The sequence below is a fragment of the Pongo abelii genome, chromosome 19 (genome assembly GCF_028885655.2).
Source record: "Pongo abelii isolate AG06213 chromosome 19, NHGRI_mPonAbe1-v2.0_pri, whole genome shotgun sequence".
Classification (NCBI taxonomy): Eukaryota; Metazoa; Chordata; class Mammalia; order Primates; family Hominidae; genus Pongo; species Pongo abelii.
Genome location: NC_072004.2, coordinates 55,926,965 through 55,942,649, shown reverse-complemented (window position 1 = coordinate 55,942,649; position 15,685 = coordinate 55,926,965). Strand labels below are relative to the sequence as shown.

Below are 15,685 nucleotides of genomic sequence, written 5' to 3'. Positions count from 1 at the left end.
TTCTTATAGATCATCTGTTTTCCTTTAGGCAATGATAGTAAGAAATGCTAAAGATACAGCTCATACAAAAGCAGAACGGAATATTCTGGAGGAAGTAAAGCATCCCTTCATCGTGGATTTAATTTATGCCTTTCAGACTGGTGGAAAACTCTACCTCATCCTTGAGTATCTCAGTGGTCAGTACACAGAGTTTGGTGTAATTATTTGCATTTGCTCCAGAAACTGGGTCAAATGTTATTTTTCAATGGAAAAATACTTTTTCCCATTATGATCAAATAGTGCTTAAAATTGATGAGTACACTGAAGTACAAAATTCAGATGTGACCAAATGTTTCTATTGGCAGACAAATATAGAGGAAACTAAAGATTTTTTTTCCTCATCTGTAAAATTTTATTTTAATTCCTTTGTAATCAGTCACTTAACAGAAAAACAAATACCTAAGTGATGCAGAGCCATCAAATTGTACTGGGGTAAGATACTGTAATTTAAATAATTGGGAAGATTATTTAACATACTATTTTTGGAATTGGGTCTTTAAACAAGAGTTTTTAGTTTAATGTAGCCTTAGTGATGGGGTATGTAGCTTATAATGGAAATCATCCACATTTGCCAGGGCCTACCACCTCGTAGGAACTTGTTGCTTCCATATCATTTCTAGATCACAGGTGTCTACTTAATTTTTTTTTTGAGACAGAGTTTTGCTCTTGTCGCACAGGCTGGAGTGCAATGGTGTGATCTTGGGTCACTGCAACCTCTGCCTCCTGGAGTTCAAGTGATTCTCCTGCCTCAGCCTCCCGAGTAGCTGGGATTACAGGCATGTGCCACCACGCCTGGCTAATTTTTGTATTTTTAGTAAAGATGGGGTTTCGCCATGTTGGTCAGGCTGGTCTCAAACTCCCGACTTCAGGGGATCCACCTGACTCGGCCTCCCAAAATGCTGGGATTACAGGTGTGAGCCACTGCGCCCGGCCACAGGTATCTATTTCTAGCAAACACAGTTCAGTTCTCTGAGAAAGATTTTGCAGTAACATGTAACATGGAACAAAAAGCTACAGAATGTAGCAACTGTTTTGTGACTATTGCCGTTGGAAAAACTTTTTTTTTTGTTTTTTGAAGATGGAGTTTCACTCTTCTCTCCCAGGCTGGAGTGCAGAGGCGTGATATCGGCTCACCGCAACTTCTGCCTCCCAGGTTCAAGCGATTCTCCTGCCTCAGCCTCCCGATTAGCTGGGACTAAAGGCATGCGCCACCACACCTGGCTTTTTTTTGTATTTTTAGTAGAGCTGGGCTTTCACCATGTTGGCAAGGCTGGTCTTGAACTCCTGATCTCAGGTGATCTGCCCGCCTTGGCCTCTCAAGTGCTGGGATTACAAGTGTGAGCCACTGTGCCCGCCCGGAAAAACTTTATTTTGACATAATTTCATACTTAACACAAAAAGTTTTAAGAGTAGTATAAAGAATTCCTATGCCAGGCTCAGTGGCTCATGCCTGTAATCCCAGCACTTTGGGAAGCTAAGGTGGGCGGATCATGAGGTCAGGAGTTTGAGACCAGTCTGGCCAACATAGTGAAACCCTGTCTCTACTAAAAATAGAAAAATTAGCCGGGCATGGTGGTGCACTCCTGTAATCCCAGCTACTTGGGAGGCTGAGGCAGGAGAATTGCTTGAACCTGGGAGGTGGAGGTTGTGGTGAGCTGAGATCGTGCCAGTACACTCCAGCCTGGGCAACAGAGCAAGACTCAGTCTCACCCACACACACACACACAAAGAATTCCTATATATTTCTCACCTAGATTCCCCAGATGTTACCATTTCACCACATTTATTTTGTTCTATCCTTCTATGTATATGTATCTATGTGTATACATATATACACGCATGCATACATAATTTTTTGAACTGTTTAAGAGAGTGTTACAGACATGATTTCTCTTTACCCCTAAAATTTCAGTGTATGTTTTCTTTATTTTCTTTTCTTTTTTTTGGAGATGGAGTCTCACTCTGTCGCCCAGACTGGAGTGCAGTGGTGCAATCTTGGGCTCACTACAACCTCTGCCTCCTGAGTAGCTGGGATTACAGGCACCCACCACCATGCCCGGCTTATTTTTGTATTTTTAGTAGAGATGGGGTTTCACCATGTTGGCCAGGCTGGTCTCGAATTCCTGACCTCAGGTGATCCGCCCACCTTGGCCTCCCAAAGTGCTGGGTTTACAGGTGTGAGCCATTGCGCCCAGCCTATTCAGTGTATATTTTCTAAAATCAAGGACAGTATCTTACATAACTATACTAAAATGATCAGAAATAGGAAATTGACATTGATGCAATTATAACTCTTCTTAGTTTCCTTTAATGTGGAACATTTCGTCAGTCTTTCTTTGACTTTCATGATGTTGACATTTTTGATTAGTACAGGCCAGTTAGTTTGTAGAATGCTTTGGGTTTAGCTGATGTTTCCTTAGTATTAGATTCAGGTTATGCAATTTTGGCAGGACCATTGAAGTGACATTGTGTCCTCCTTAATGCATCAGATCAAGAGATACATGATATTTATATCTTTGTCCCATCACTTGTGATGTTAACTTTGGTCACATGTATAAGGTGGTGTTTGCCGATTTTTTCCCTGGTGACATTTTTGCCTTTGTAATTAATAAGTATCTTTTGAGGAGATACTTTGAGATTATTTAAATATCTTTCATCAAGCTTTCATGTTCAGTTTTGTTGTTGTTGTTGTTTTTTGAGACGGAGTCTCACTCTGTCGCCCAGGCTGGAGTGCAGTGGCACGATCTCAGCTCAATGCAATCTCCACCTCCCAGGTTCAAGTGATTCTCCTGCCTCAGCCTCCCTGGTAGCTGGGATTACAGGCATGCACCACCACACCCAGCTAATTTTTTTATTTTTAATAGAGATGACCCCTGACCTCAGGTGATCTGCCTGCCTCGGCCTCCCAAAGTACAGGGATTACAGGCATGAGCCACTGCGCCAAGCCCACATTCAGTTTTGACATCCATTGAATCTTGCTTGCAACAATTAATTGTGATGTTTGCCAAGTAATTTTTCTTATTCCATCATGTCTTCTTCACTTATTACTTGGGATTCTACTGTAATAAAGAACTTTCTCTTCTTCCCCCTTTAAAACATTTATGTATTTATTTATTTATGTCATTGTGGACTTAGGGATCCTAATGTCATTCAATGTGATATAACCTTTTATTATCATTATTTATTTTGATACTCAAATTGTGCCATGTTTTTTACTAGGCCACTGCCAGGTTCATTCTGTTTATTTAAGGGTTCTGAAAATACGAAATATGAGCATTCACTAAAATTAGTGAGGGTGATTTAATTGTAGACTATCATTTTTCTACTTATGGGTAAAATGTTAAAGAGTCTTTAATCAAGATTTTTTTTTTAACTTCAGGTCTGGAATCTACAAATATTTTAAAGTTTGTAGATATAAAACCTGGAATTCCAAGCCAGTTCTAGTTTTTAAATATATGTGTGTCACAGAAGAATAAGAATGCTACTAAAAATAGAATCCTGAGGACTTAGTTTTAAAACCTATAATTTTTAGGATCTGTTTTTCATTTTTAAGGGGCTGATGTCTTTTAATGATGGTTAGAAGGAAAGCACAAACTCTCTCATTAGAAGTGGGTTGGAAATAAATATTGTTTTATTTCTAATGTTTTTTATTTTTTTTACAGGAGGAGAACTATTTATGCAGTTAGAAAGAGAGGGAATATTTATGGAAGACACTGCCTGGTAAGTGAACTTTTTGTGGTTGCATAGATTCAGGTAATTACAAGCAAAGCCCCATTCCCACTATGGGCAGCCACATGATTCAGTAAATTGAGCTGGAGCCAGTCACTCACTCAGGACCTCAAGGGGGAAAAGCAGTTTTGGGACTGGGCAGCTATGGAGGTCACATCATTCCTTTGCCCTTAGGCTTGAGTGGAACGCTCTTCACACCAGTTGTTCCTAACAGAACCATTCTCATTGCGGCTTTCTTTCCTTGAATTGGTAAGCTGCCTGCCTTGGCTGTGGGTGAGTGTGGTTTTCCAGTGAACCTTTATGTGTGGAACAATGGAAATTGTCAGAAATCATCCCTTTTTTTTTAGGCTTTCTGTTTCTCAAGGTGCAGTCTTAGGGAGGTGATAAGCCTGGGCATATCATCTGTGGATTGATTGTATAGTCAGGATGGGATTTACCCTCCTATTTCTAAACATGTCATCTGCTTCAAATTAAAAATATGCACGTCCTTTTGTGAAGCAACAATATTGAGTCACAGTAAATCAGTTTATCCTACACATTAATTTAATAGAAAACAACACTTAAATGTTTTTTTCTACCTTAATTACCAAAACTGCATTCCATTGTTTAATTTCAGGCCTTTTCTAACACAGAAGCTGCATTTAAGAGCCTTAGGGATGAAGTGCCCTTTTTTGGAGGAGGCTCACTGAGCCGTGTTGGAGGCTGTGTTTGTGGTGGTGCTGGCTGTGAAACTGCCTCAGTCCTCTAGGACACACCCTCTCCATCCTGGAGTAATCTGCAGGATTGCAACATTGTTATGCAGCCAGTATTGCAGTGCCTTGTGCTTTTCGAATCCAGACAGGGTTGATTCAGCCCTTTATTCTTTTGAGGTAGATAAATTTGAGTGTCACACAGTTTATAGTTGTGGGCTGGCTGGCAGGAGGGAGGGCAGATACTGTGGGCCTGAGCTGTCTATAAATAAATGTAGCTGTATTAAGTAAGGGATGAGTGGGCTTCTAAGGGTCAGGTTATAAGATACCTTTTGAAATCAAGATGTGATCTCTGAGAATAACAAAGTTCCTATTTCCTATGGGATTTTAAAGTTGGGTGTAGATGGGAGAAATTTGCTTTGAAATGAATGGCTATTAGCTTAATTCCTACACAGACAGAACAAAACATGACCAATGGCAGTTTAGCATATTCTGGACATCTTTGCAATTTTAGCAGTATATTCTAATGGCAAAATAAAGCACTTTATAGTTTCACTAAAATGAGTGAAACATAAATGTCCCCATGCCGTTTGGCAGCATCCTATGCCATCTCTTTTTCCCATACATCCCCCTACCCCACTAATTTGGTCTTTGGTGCATGTCTGTTTCTTTCAAGGAATTTTGCTCCATACATAAACTGCTTTGGATAGATTACACTCTTTTTAATTTTATTAAATCACTTTTGTTTCCAGCTTTTACTTGGCAGAAATCTCCATGGCTTTGGGGCATTTACATCAAAAGGGGATCATCTACAGAGACCTGAAGCCGGAGAATATCATGCTTAATCACCAAGGTGGAGACATACCGTAAACAATTCTATAGTAAATAATCATCTTAAAATCCTCCCACATAGGTCACGGCCATTTTCAAAGCCCCATACTCATCTCTCTATTTTGTATATTTCCTCCCTCAGAATTCATGGCATCATAGTACTTGCTGATATTTTAAGTCTTTAGGTAATTACACTTGGTGAGAGTAAAAGAAGTTGAGGATAATAGTTGCTCAACTGCCTTTTTTAGTTTAATCCTTACTCTTTATAGTTTTTCATGTTTTGGGAATCCTTACATCAAATGTTGTATAATGTTTTAGACTGTAAAAGCCAGTCTAAACATTAATTTTGGCTTGTTACTTGAAAAGTGAATCTCAATTATATAAGTTGAGTTTTAATAATGAAAATATGTAAATATTGGCTGGGGGCAGTGGCTCACACCTGTAATCCCAGCACTTTGGGAGGCTAAGGTGGGTGGATCACCTGAGGTCAAGAGTTCAAGACGCCTGGCCAACATGGTGAAACCCCATCTCTACAAAAATACAAAAAAAAAAAATTTAGCTGGGCATGATGGTGGGTGCCTGTAATCCCAGCTACTCAGGAGGCTGAGGTGGGAGAATCGCCTGAACCCAGGAGGCGAAAGTTGCAGTGAGCCAAGATCGTGACATTGTACTCCAGCCTGGGTGACAGAGCGAGACTCCGTCTCAAAAAGAAAAAGAAAATATGTGAATATTAGAAGCTATGCTTCTTAGAGTAGGTTTTATTAATGCTGGAAAAAGGATTGAAATTGAACCAAAGTATTTGATAAAACTTTGGAAATATGATGTTTAGTAGGCATCAGGTTATTCTTTTTTTTTTTTTTTTTTTTGAGATGGGGGTCTCACTCTGTTACCCAGGCTGGAGTACAGTGGCATGATTACAGCTCACTGCAACCTCCGCCTCCCAGGCTCAAGTGATCCTTCCACCCTGGCCCCTCAAGTAGCTGGGGCCACTGTGGCACACCACCATACCTGGCTAATTTTTGGTATTTTTTGTAGAAATGGGGTTTCATCATGTTGCCTAGGGTGGTCTCAAACTCCTGAGCTCAATTGATCTGCCTGCCTTGGCCTCCCAAATTGCTGGGATTACAGGCATAACCCACCTTCCCGCCAGCCAGAATCAGTTTATTCTTGCTGTTTGTTTGTAACAACAAACATAAACATCAGAGAGACTGATAATCTATACAGCTATAGATATAGCACAGTGAGCCTTGACTACAACTGCATGCTGCTACAGACAGCTCAACTTACGCTAATCTGGGCTGTGGGTAGACTTGGCAATTCACTTATACCCCAAAGGAGCAACCAGCTGACCCAGGGTATCTAGAAGGTGGTAGCTGCTGCTAATCCTTAGATGTCTACAGAATAATCCATGAGGTAGTTAATTGTTTCAAACTCTTAGAAAATGATGTATGAAAGACCGAGGCTCATATAAACATTCCAGATTATACTCTTCCACCCACCTTTTTTTTTTTTTTAAGGAGAAATGATATACTTAACTGAATATGTCATGGGAATCAGTATCTCTTCCTTCCTGTCATCAACACCTCCTCACTCCCCAAAACCTGGATTCTGATCTGAATTATAAGTCACAGGATAGAATAGGGAAGCGATAGAATAGTTAACTTCTTCTTTGATTTATAAGGTTCAGTGTATCAGATGGTTCTGTGAAAATAAAGGCCATACTTCTCTGTATCAGAGTGTAGTATATATTTACATTTGAATCAATAGGTCATTGTGCCTTTTCTGTGAAATGAACCTCAAATACTAGAGTCCCTGAGACTGTTGAACCACTTGTTATGACAGTCCAGTAAAGAAAGCTAAACTTGAACAGAAATGATCTTTGTATAAGGTGGTAAGTTTTTTACTTTCTGGATCAGTGATGATTGATTCATACTATCTAGCAATTTTATTCCTTTCCCCTAATTGGTAGCATTGGGCAGAATGAGCTACCTTGTTATAATGAGTTTCTGAGACCATTTTAAGAACTCTTCACAGTTCAGTGTGATAAAAGCTATATATTTGAAGTACTATCTCATACCTTTGTTTAAAAGTACAGAATATGTTTATTGGGGTCTGTGTACTTAAACTAGACTTGAAAAAACAGTTTTCCCAGGATTTTTCTTTTTCAGGATGGTGGAGGATTTTGTGTATACTTAAAGCTAGAGCCTTAAACAGGTTATTTCACTTTTTTCTCTATCTTTATTTTCTCTTTACTAGATAGGTTGTATCGTTGGCAAAAGGTGACTTTGCCCTAGCCTTAAACAGTTACATCCCATTTTATGGATGGTACCTTGTTCTTGACATCTGCAAGAAAATTTGAGGCAAGAAAAGTTAAATGGAAGGATAGATTAAGGTATTATATGACATGTTCAAACACTGCACATACTTAAATTCTGAGAATAATCATGCTGTAATCTTTCATTGTAGGTCATGTGAAACTAACAGACTTTGGACTATGCAAAGAATCTATTCATGATGGAACAGTCACACACACATTTTGTGGAACAATAGAATACATGTGAGCTGCATGTTAAGCATAATTGGTTTGGGGGTAATAGCTAATTTTACCTATTTTAAGGAATAGTATCTGTTTTCTGTACCCTCATTGACTCTGTATATTGTTTTTAAAATTCTAATTCAGATGATATGCTAATGGGTGAATTTTTAAGCATATTATTTTCCTCATTGTAGGGCCCCTGAAATCTTGATGAGAAGTGGCCACAATCGTGCTGTGGATTGGTGGAGTTTGGGAGCATTAATGTATGACATGCTGACTGGAGCAGTAGGTGCACAGTTAAAAGCTGCATGTATTATGGTCTGTGCTGAGTCACTATAGCAAGAGACCTGTCCTGTGCTTTCTGAACATGTTACCAATGGAGTTTTCAAAGCCCAAAGATTTGTTATTAGCAGTTTAACACTAATAATGCTGTATGATTATATGGGATCTCATACTTTCTGAAACATTTTCATTTGAATGATCTATGTCATGGCAGGCCTGTGAAATAGATGTTGAATAGATAATGCCCTTATTTTATAAATGGAGAAATTGAAGGATAAAATCACATAGCTCACTTATCACACAGCAAGTTAATGGTGGAAACACAGGCTTCCTTCCAGGACGCTGCTACTTCCTCTGTCCTGTTGCTTAAAAACTGCACATCTGCCGGGCACAGTGGTGCATGCCTGTAGCCCAGGCTACTCAGGAGGCTGAAGTGGGAGGATCATTTGAGCTAAGGATTATTAATAGAATCTAGCCTTGACAACATAGTGAGACCCTGTCTCTAAAACAAAATAAAGGTCTTCAGCAGTTAGCCCATTTCACAGCATACATTTCTGATCTCCATGCATAACTAATTCAGGAAATGGATAATGTTGTTATTTAAAATTTGTTTCTTATATGCTAATATTTTTCACTCCTGCTAATATTTTTCACTTGTCTTCTACTCTTAGCCCCCATTCACTGGGGAGAATAGAAAGAAAACAATTGACAAAATCCTCAAATGTAAACTCAATTTGCCTCCCTACCTCACACAAGAAGCCAGAGATCTGCTTAAAAAGGTAAGGTTCTTAAATGGTCACTGACAGTACAAGATTCAATGACTAGGATTTAACTAGATAGAATTTAATGTATACTTTGAATAAAGAGTCATATATAAATATTGAACAAAAAAAGTCTTCAATTTTTGAAGGCGAAGTACAGATTTGTTTAAAGACTTTCTTTTCATATTCTTTTTTTAATTCTTTTTTTTTGAGACAGGGTCTCGCTCTGTCACCCAGGCTAGAGTGCAGTGGTGCGATCTTGGCTCACTGCAACGTCAGTCTCCCAGGTTCAAGCGATTCTGCTGCCTCAGCCTCTTGAGTGTCTGGGATTACAGGCGCCCGCCACCATGCCCGGCTAATTTTTGTATTTTTAGTAGAGACAGGGTTTCACCATGTTGGTCAGTCTGGTCTGGAACTCCTGACCTCAGGTGATCCACCTGCCTTGGCCTCCCAAAGTGCTAAGTGCTGGGATTACAGACCCTTAAACAATATTCAGTAGTAATTAGTAAACTATATTTTCTTTTCTTTTCTTTTCTTTTTTTTCTGAGATGGAGTCTTGCTCTGTCGTCCAGGCTGGAGTGCAATGGCATGATCTTGGCTTACTGCAACCTCCGCCTCCCAGGTTCAAGTGATTCTTCTGCCTCAGTCTCCCTGGTAGCTGGGATTACAGGCATGCACCACCACGCCAGGCTAATTTTTGTATTTTTAGTAGAGAAGGGGTTTCACCATGTTGGCCAGGCTGGTCTCAAACTCCCAACCTCAGGTGATCCACCTGCCTCAGCCTCCCAAAGTGCTGGGATTACAGGCATGAGCCACCGTGCCTGGCCAATAAACTATATTTTCTCAAGGCAAAGTAGACAAGCAAAGTCTAAAAAGGAAAAAAAAAATCGGTTTGACTAAGGTTCTTTATCCAAGCTTTTTTTCCTCTTTAAAGCTGCTGAAAAGAAATGCTGCTTCTCGTCTGGGAGCTGGTCCTGGGGACGCTGGAGAAGTTCAAGTAGGGATTGGCATCTTTGGTGTTTTGTGGGGAAGATAATGCTAGTTTTATGTATTTCTGAGGGTTATATGTAGTTGCTTATAAGTTTAGCTTATTTTGTGACTTGTAACTTCAAAAAGGTGATTAATTTATCAATCCAGCAAAGTCTAGTCACCTCAACTTTTCTTCCTGCTTTTTTTTTCCTAGGCTCATCCATTCTTCAGACACATTAACTGGGAAGAACTTCTGGCTCGAAAGGTGGAGCCCCCCTTTAAACCTCTGTTGGTAAGTATACATGAAAGCGTATAATTGGGTGCAGTGGCTCACGCCTGTAATCCCCAAACTTTAAAGGGCTGAGGTGGGAGGATTGTTTGAGGCCAGGAGTTCAAGACCAACATGGGCAACATAACAAGACTCCATATCTACAAAACATCTAAAAGTTAGCTGGGTGTGGCGGCTTGTGCCTGTAAGTCCCAGCTACTTGCAAGGCTGAGGCAGGAGGATCACTTGATTTTTTTTTTAGAATAAGAAAAATCTCAGAGCAGACAGAAACATTATTTTTATTAGCAGTTCAAAGATCTCTGGTCTATCCTCTCCAGCATCTTTATTTTATTTTATTTTATTTTATTTTATTTTGAGACGGGGTCTCACTCTGTCACCCAGGACGGAGTGCAGTAGCACGATCACAGTTCAATGCAGCCTTGACCTCCCCAGGCTCAGGTGATTCTCCCACCTCAGCTTCCCGAATAGCTGCGACTACAGACACGTGTCACCATGCCTGGCTAATTTTTTTGTATTTTTTATAGAAACAGGGTTTTGCCATGTCGCCCAGGCTGGTCTTGAACTCCTAGGCTCAAGTGATCCACCCGCCTCAGCCTCTCAAAGTGCTGGGATTACAGGTGTGAGCTTCTGCACCCAGCCAAGCATCTTTTATTTTTGTACTACCTTGTAAAGAACTAAAGCCAGTGGCAATTGACTGTATTAGCTATTTTTAAGTCAGTTACCTAAGACAATTAAATATTTCAGGTAGTTGGGACTTTTTTTTTGGTTTGTTTTATTTTGCTTAATTTAACCATTTTAAATATGATTCTCTGGGAATTTTTTCTTCAAAGTATGGAATATATGTGCATTCGTTTGCTAGGCTTGCTGCAACAAAGTACCACAAACCAGGTGGCTTAGACAACAGAAATTTATTATCTCATAGATCTGGAGACTAGAAGTTCTAGATCACGTTGTTAGAGTTGGTTTCTTTGACTACTGTGAGAAACTGTATGTTCCATGCCTCTCCCCTGGCATCTGGTGGTTTGCTGGTAATCTTTGTCATTCTTTGGCTTGTAGGTGCATCACCCGGATCTCTGCCTTCATGTTCACATGGTGTTCTACCTGTGTGCATTATCTGTGGCCAAATTTCCCCTTTTTATAAGGATACCAGGCATATTGGATTAGGGTTCCTCTCTACTCCAGTAGGACCTCATCTTCACTAATTACATCTGCAATAACCCTTTCCAAATAAGGTCACATTCTGAGGAACTAGAGGTTAGAATTTCAACATATGAAATTTTTTGGGGGTGGGTAAGGCACACGATTCAACCCATAACAATATGTTTATGAGTAAATGAGTTAGTGTGTTAGTTATTGTCTTTCTCCCACCTCAGAATCTGAGAAAATACAGTTTCTTTTTCCATTCCTTAGGATGTAGTTGGAGAAGGAGGAGGATGATGATGGTGATTATTTTTTGGTCATGGAGCATAATGTCCCCACTTTAAAAAACAATAAACAATTGTAAGGAAGATAACTGTCATATACCTACTGCCCAGCTTAAAAAATGATTAGGTCATCTTGTTTAAACATAACTGCCATCCCATCATCACACCTCAGAAGTTGACAGTTTCCTTAGGTTTTTTTTTTTTTTTAATTCCTTTTTCTTTTCTTTTTTTTTCTTTTTTTTTTTGAGAGAGGGTCTTTCTCTGTTGCCCAGGCTGGAGTGCAGTGGCATGATAGTGGCTCATGGCAGCCTCAACCTCCCAGGCTCAAGGGATCCTCCCGTATAGCTGGGGCCACAGGGGTGCATCACCACATCCAGCTAATTTTTTAAATTTTTCTAGAGATGAGGTCTCCCTATGTTGCCCCACCTAATTTTTTTGTTGTTGTTGTTTTTCCATTATTTTTTTTTCTCCTGTTTGTAAGGATTTAATCAAGGTCTGTATATATGTTTGGTTACTATGTTTCTTAGGTCTCTTTTCATTTATAGATTCCCCTTGTGATTTATTGAAGAAACTGGGTCATTTGTCCTGTAGAATTCTCAAATTTTGATTTTGCTGATATTATCCCCATAGTTTCATTGACCATGTTCATCTGTTCTCTGAATTTCCAAAAACTGGTAGTTAAATTTAGGTGGTTGATCTGATTCAGATTAAACTCTCAGTATTGCATGCTTTGATCAGGAGGCATAATGTGTAGTTTTGTGTGTGTGTGTGTGTGTGTGTGTGTGTTTTTAAGTGATGTTAGTGGTCACTGATCATTGCCTGTGTCAGCATTTCACTACCAGGGTAATTTGGCAATGTCTGGAGATACACTGATTGTCACAGGTTGGGGGAGGGAATGCTATAGGTACCTTCAGGGGTAAGAGTCAGCAGAGCACAGCCCCCTACAGCTAAGTATTAATAGGCCTAAAATGTCAGTAGCACTGAGGTTGAGAAACTCTAGCCTACTTTTATAATTTCATCAGGTGTTTGTGAAATGGTCTTATTCTAACTGTTATTTCTTCTTTCTTTGTTAGCTGGAATTCTTTCATAAAGAGAAACTCTTTGATCAGTTAGTTACCCAAGGTACAGTTCATACAGGAAAGGCAGGATGTATGTTTGATTCTTTCCTAGTTTTCAAAATAATGAATTAGTTCCCTAGCATCTTCCAGAATTGACCAATGAACTTTGTGTGTGTGTTTTTTTTCTTTTTTAGTATATTATGAACTTACGTGTTTTAACATATTTGTGTTTCATTTCATTGCAGTTATTTTATTTTTATTTATTCATTTATTGTTTTGAGGCAGGGTCTTACTCTGTCACCCAAGCTGTAGTGCAGTGGTATAATCTCTGCCCACTGCAGCCTTGACGTCCCGGCCTCCAGCAATCCTCCCATCTCACCCTCTTGAGTAGCTGGGACCACAGGTACACCACCATGCCCAGCTAATTTTTGTGTTTCTGGTAGAGACGGGGTTTTGCCATGTTCACCAGGCTGGTCTTCAACTCCTGAGCACAAAAGCAATCCACCTGCCTCTGCCTCCCCAAAGTGTTGGGATGATAGGCGTGAGCCACCGCACCTGGCAGTTATTTTTATTGATGCTCAACTTTTCCCTTCATTGAATGCTGGGTGCAGTGAATGCTGAGTCCTTTTGACATGACCACATAGTCTGGTATTGTACGAGAGAGCAAAATAAGGAAACTGTGTTCTATGCTTATCTTGTACATTTTCCCCACACTTGGAATCAGCCATTCCTCCAGGGAGTGCAGGTTCACAGTCTGGGCTCTAAGAGAATTATAAGGTCAATGTGGTCATCTTTTACTATTAAGTCAGATATTCTAAATTATTGTTTACTTCCTACATTTGGCCCAAGAGTCTAACCAGATATTTTGGGAAAGAGAGAAGGAATTAAATAAATAAATCTCATGGTTAGAACTGAAGTGATAACTATACTTTCACAAGGAAATATAACTTATAAACCATGCAGAATAGAAAATTATTTTTGCTCCTTTAGATTTCTAAAGGAATGAAATAAGCTGTGGGAAGAAACTTTAACTGGAGCATCTTACCAGTGTTATTCATGTTTTAACTCTGCTTCAGTAGTTTTTCAGGTTTATTACAAACCTGCAGTAGCCAACTGAACTAATTATCTATAAACAGGGATTTAGCCAGTGGACTAGGCACACTGAAGCTTTGTGAGAGGGGAAATTGATATTAACATTTTTTCCAGCTTGTTTTGAGCTTGATATATTCAATTTTTTTTTTTTTTTTTTTAATTGAGACAGACTCTCGCACTGTCACCTGGGCTAGTGTGCAGTGGCACGATCTCTGCTTGCTGCAATCTGTGCCTCCCGGGTTCAAGCAATTCTCCTGCCTCAGCCTCCCGAGTAGCTAGGATTACAGGCACACGCCACCATGCCTGGCTAATTTTTTGTATTTTTAGTAGAGATGGGGTTTCGCTGTGTTGGCCAGGCTGGTCTCAAACTCCTGACCTCGTGATCCGCCTGCCTCAGCCTCCCAAAGTGCTGGGATTACAGGCATGAGCCACCACGCCCAGTCGATATATTCACATTTTTAATAGGAATAACTGTATACTAAAATCTATTTTAGTGCATGTTTAAGATTTGAAGATGTAATTTGACTCAGTACTTTCCACCTACATTTTTTTCTTCATTCTGTGCCTGCTAAGACTATTCTACTACTTTATTATAGTTAACCCCTGTGAAAAGAGCTCCCAGAGCTTACCGTGCATTTGATTGATGTAACATGGACTATTTATTATTTTCTAAATTATTTTGTTCGTATAAAGCAATCTGAAGAGGATGTAAGTCAGTTTGATTCCAAGTTTACACGTCAGACACCTGTCGACAGCCCAGATGACTCAACTCTCAGTGAAAGTGCCAATCAGGTCTTTCTGGTAAGTGAAAGAATTTCCATGTAGTCATGGGAAATTTTAAGTATGAGAATGGGCTCTTCAAAGAAAATTCAGTTTGCTTGCTTTGCAGTTCATGTAGGTAACCTGGCCCACTTTTTTTTTTTTTAATAAGCCATGACCTTATAACTTACTGATACCTACAAAATTGATTTTCATAATCCAACGTTTTATTTTAGCAATTAGAGTGGGAATGTACAGTTCTTTGGAGAGTATGATTCCCCTTTTTTTTTAGGCCACAGACTTAAAATGATGTTTGGCTTAGCATCTCAACCAAAAATTAGTCATAGCAGTCGGGGAGAAAAACCTCACTACATGTATTTTATTCCTGAAACAGCTATAGATTTTTGGTACTTTTTTGTTTTTGTTTTTGTTTTTGGAGACAGGGTCTCACCTTGTAGCCCAGGCTGGGTGTAGTGTAGTGGTGTGATCACAGTTTACTGCAGCCTTGACCTCGCAGGCTCAAGTGATCCACCCATTTCAGCCTTGTGAGTACCTGGACCACAGGTGTGTGCCACATCCAGCTAATTTTTTATTTTTTTGTAGAGACAGAGTCACACTATTTTACTCCTGGACTCAAGCTATCTTCCCGCCTTGGCTTCCCAAAGTGCCAAAATTATAGGCATGAGCCATCATTCCTGGCCCTATTTTTGGTACTCTTAACATAAGTAGGGGATTTTTTTGTTTGTTTGTTTTTTTGAGATGGAGTCTCGCTCTGTCGCCAGGTTGGAGTGCAGTGGCGTGATCTCAGCTCACTGCAACTTCTGCCTCCTGGTTCAAGTGATTCTCCTGCCTCAGCCTCCCGAGTAGCTGGGACTATAGGCGTGTGCCACCCCGCCCAGTTGATTTTTGTATTTTTAGTAGAGACAGGGTTTCACCATGTTGGCCAGGATGGTCTCGATTTCTTGACCTCTTGATCCACCCTCCTTGGCCTCCCAAAGTACTGGGAATACAGGCATGAGCCACCACGCCCGGCCAAGTAGGGGATTTTTTTAACATTAATTGTGAATATTTGACATCAAAATATATTGGTTCATATGTAATAGTGAATTCTCATTGTAGAAATGTCTGTATAGATTTATAGCTTGTCTCCTCAGAAAAGTAAAGGTTTTTGATGTTGGCCAACAGAAATGATGGATTTATATCAGCAGACCATGAATGCATCCTATT

The 15,685-nt window shown here is 39.8% G+C and overlaps 1 protein-coding gene across 13 annotated transcripts in view; it reads left to right on the top strand.

Moving 5' to 3' along the window:
• Nucleotides 1-15,685, top strand: part of RPS6KB1 (ribosomal protein S6 kinase B1) — a 123,042-nt gene that overhangs the window by 36,099 nt on the left and 71,258 nt on the right. For 9 of the 13 annotated variants that reach the window (XR_008515607.2, XR_008515606.2, XR_008515608.2 and 6 more), the window contains exons 5-13: nucleotides 29-176; nucleotides 3,702-3,759; nucleotides 5,210-5,310; nucleotides 7,755-7,845; nucleotides 8,019-8,109; nucleotides 8,778-8,885; nucleotides 9,802-9,864; nucleotides 10,051-10,128; nucleotides 14,393-14,500. Coding sequence is in view for 9 of the 13 variants with exons in the window: in XM_054537013.2 (XP_054392988.2) it covers nucleotides 29-176; nucleotides 3,702-3,759; nucleotides 5,210-5,310; nucleotides 7,755-7,845; nucleotides 8,019-8,109; nucleotides 8,778-8,885; nucleotides 9,802-9,864; nucleotides 10,051-10,128; nucleotides 14,393-14,500 (846 nt within the window). In the remaining 4 variants the exon portion in view is untranslated. Of the gene's footprint in view, nucleotides 1-28; nucleotides 177-3,701; nucleotides 3,760-3,942; nucleotides 4,018-4,384; nucleotides 4,633-5,209; nucleotides 5,311-7,754; nucleotides 7,846-8,018; nucleotides 8,110-8,777; nucleotides 8,886-9,801; nucleotides 9,865-10,050; nucleotides 10,129-11,181; nucleotides 11,380-14,392; nucleotides 14,501-15,685 lie in introns of those variants that run through there. The other 4 variants (XR_008515609.2, XM_063718808.1, XM_054537019.2 and 1 more) reach the window with 4 other exon arrangements.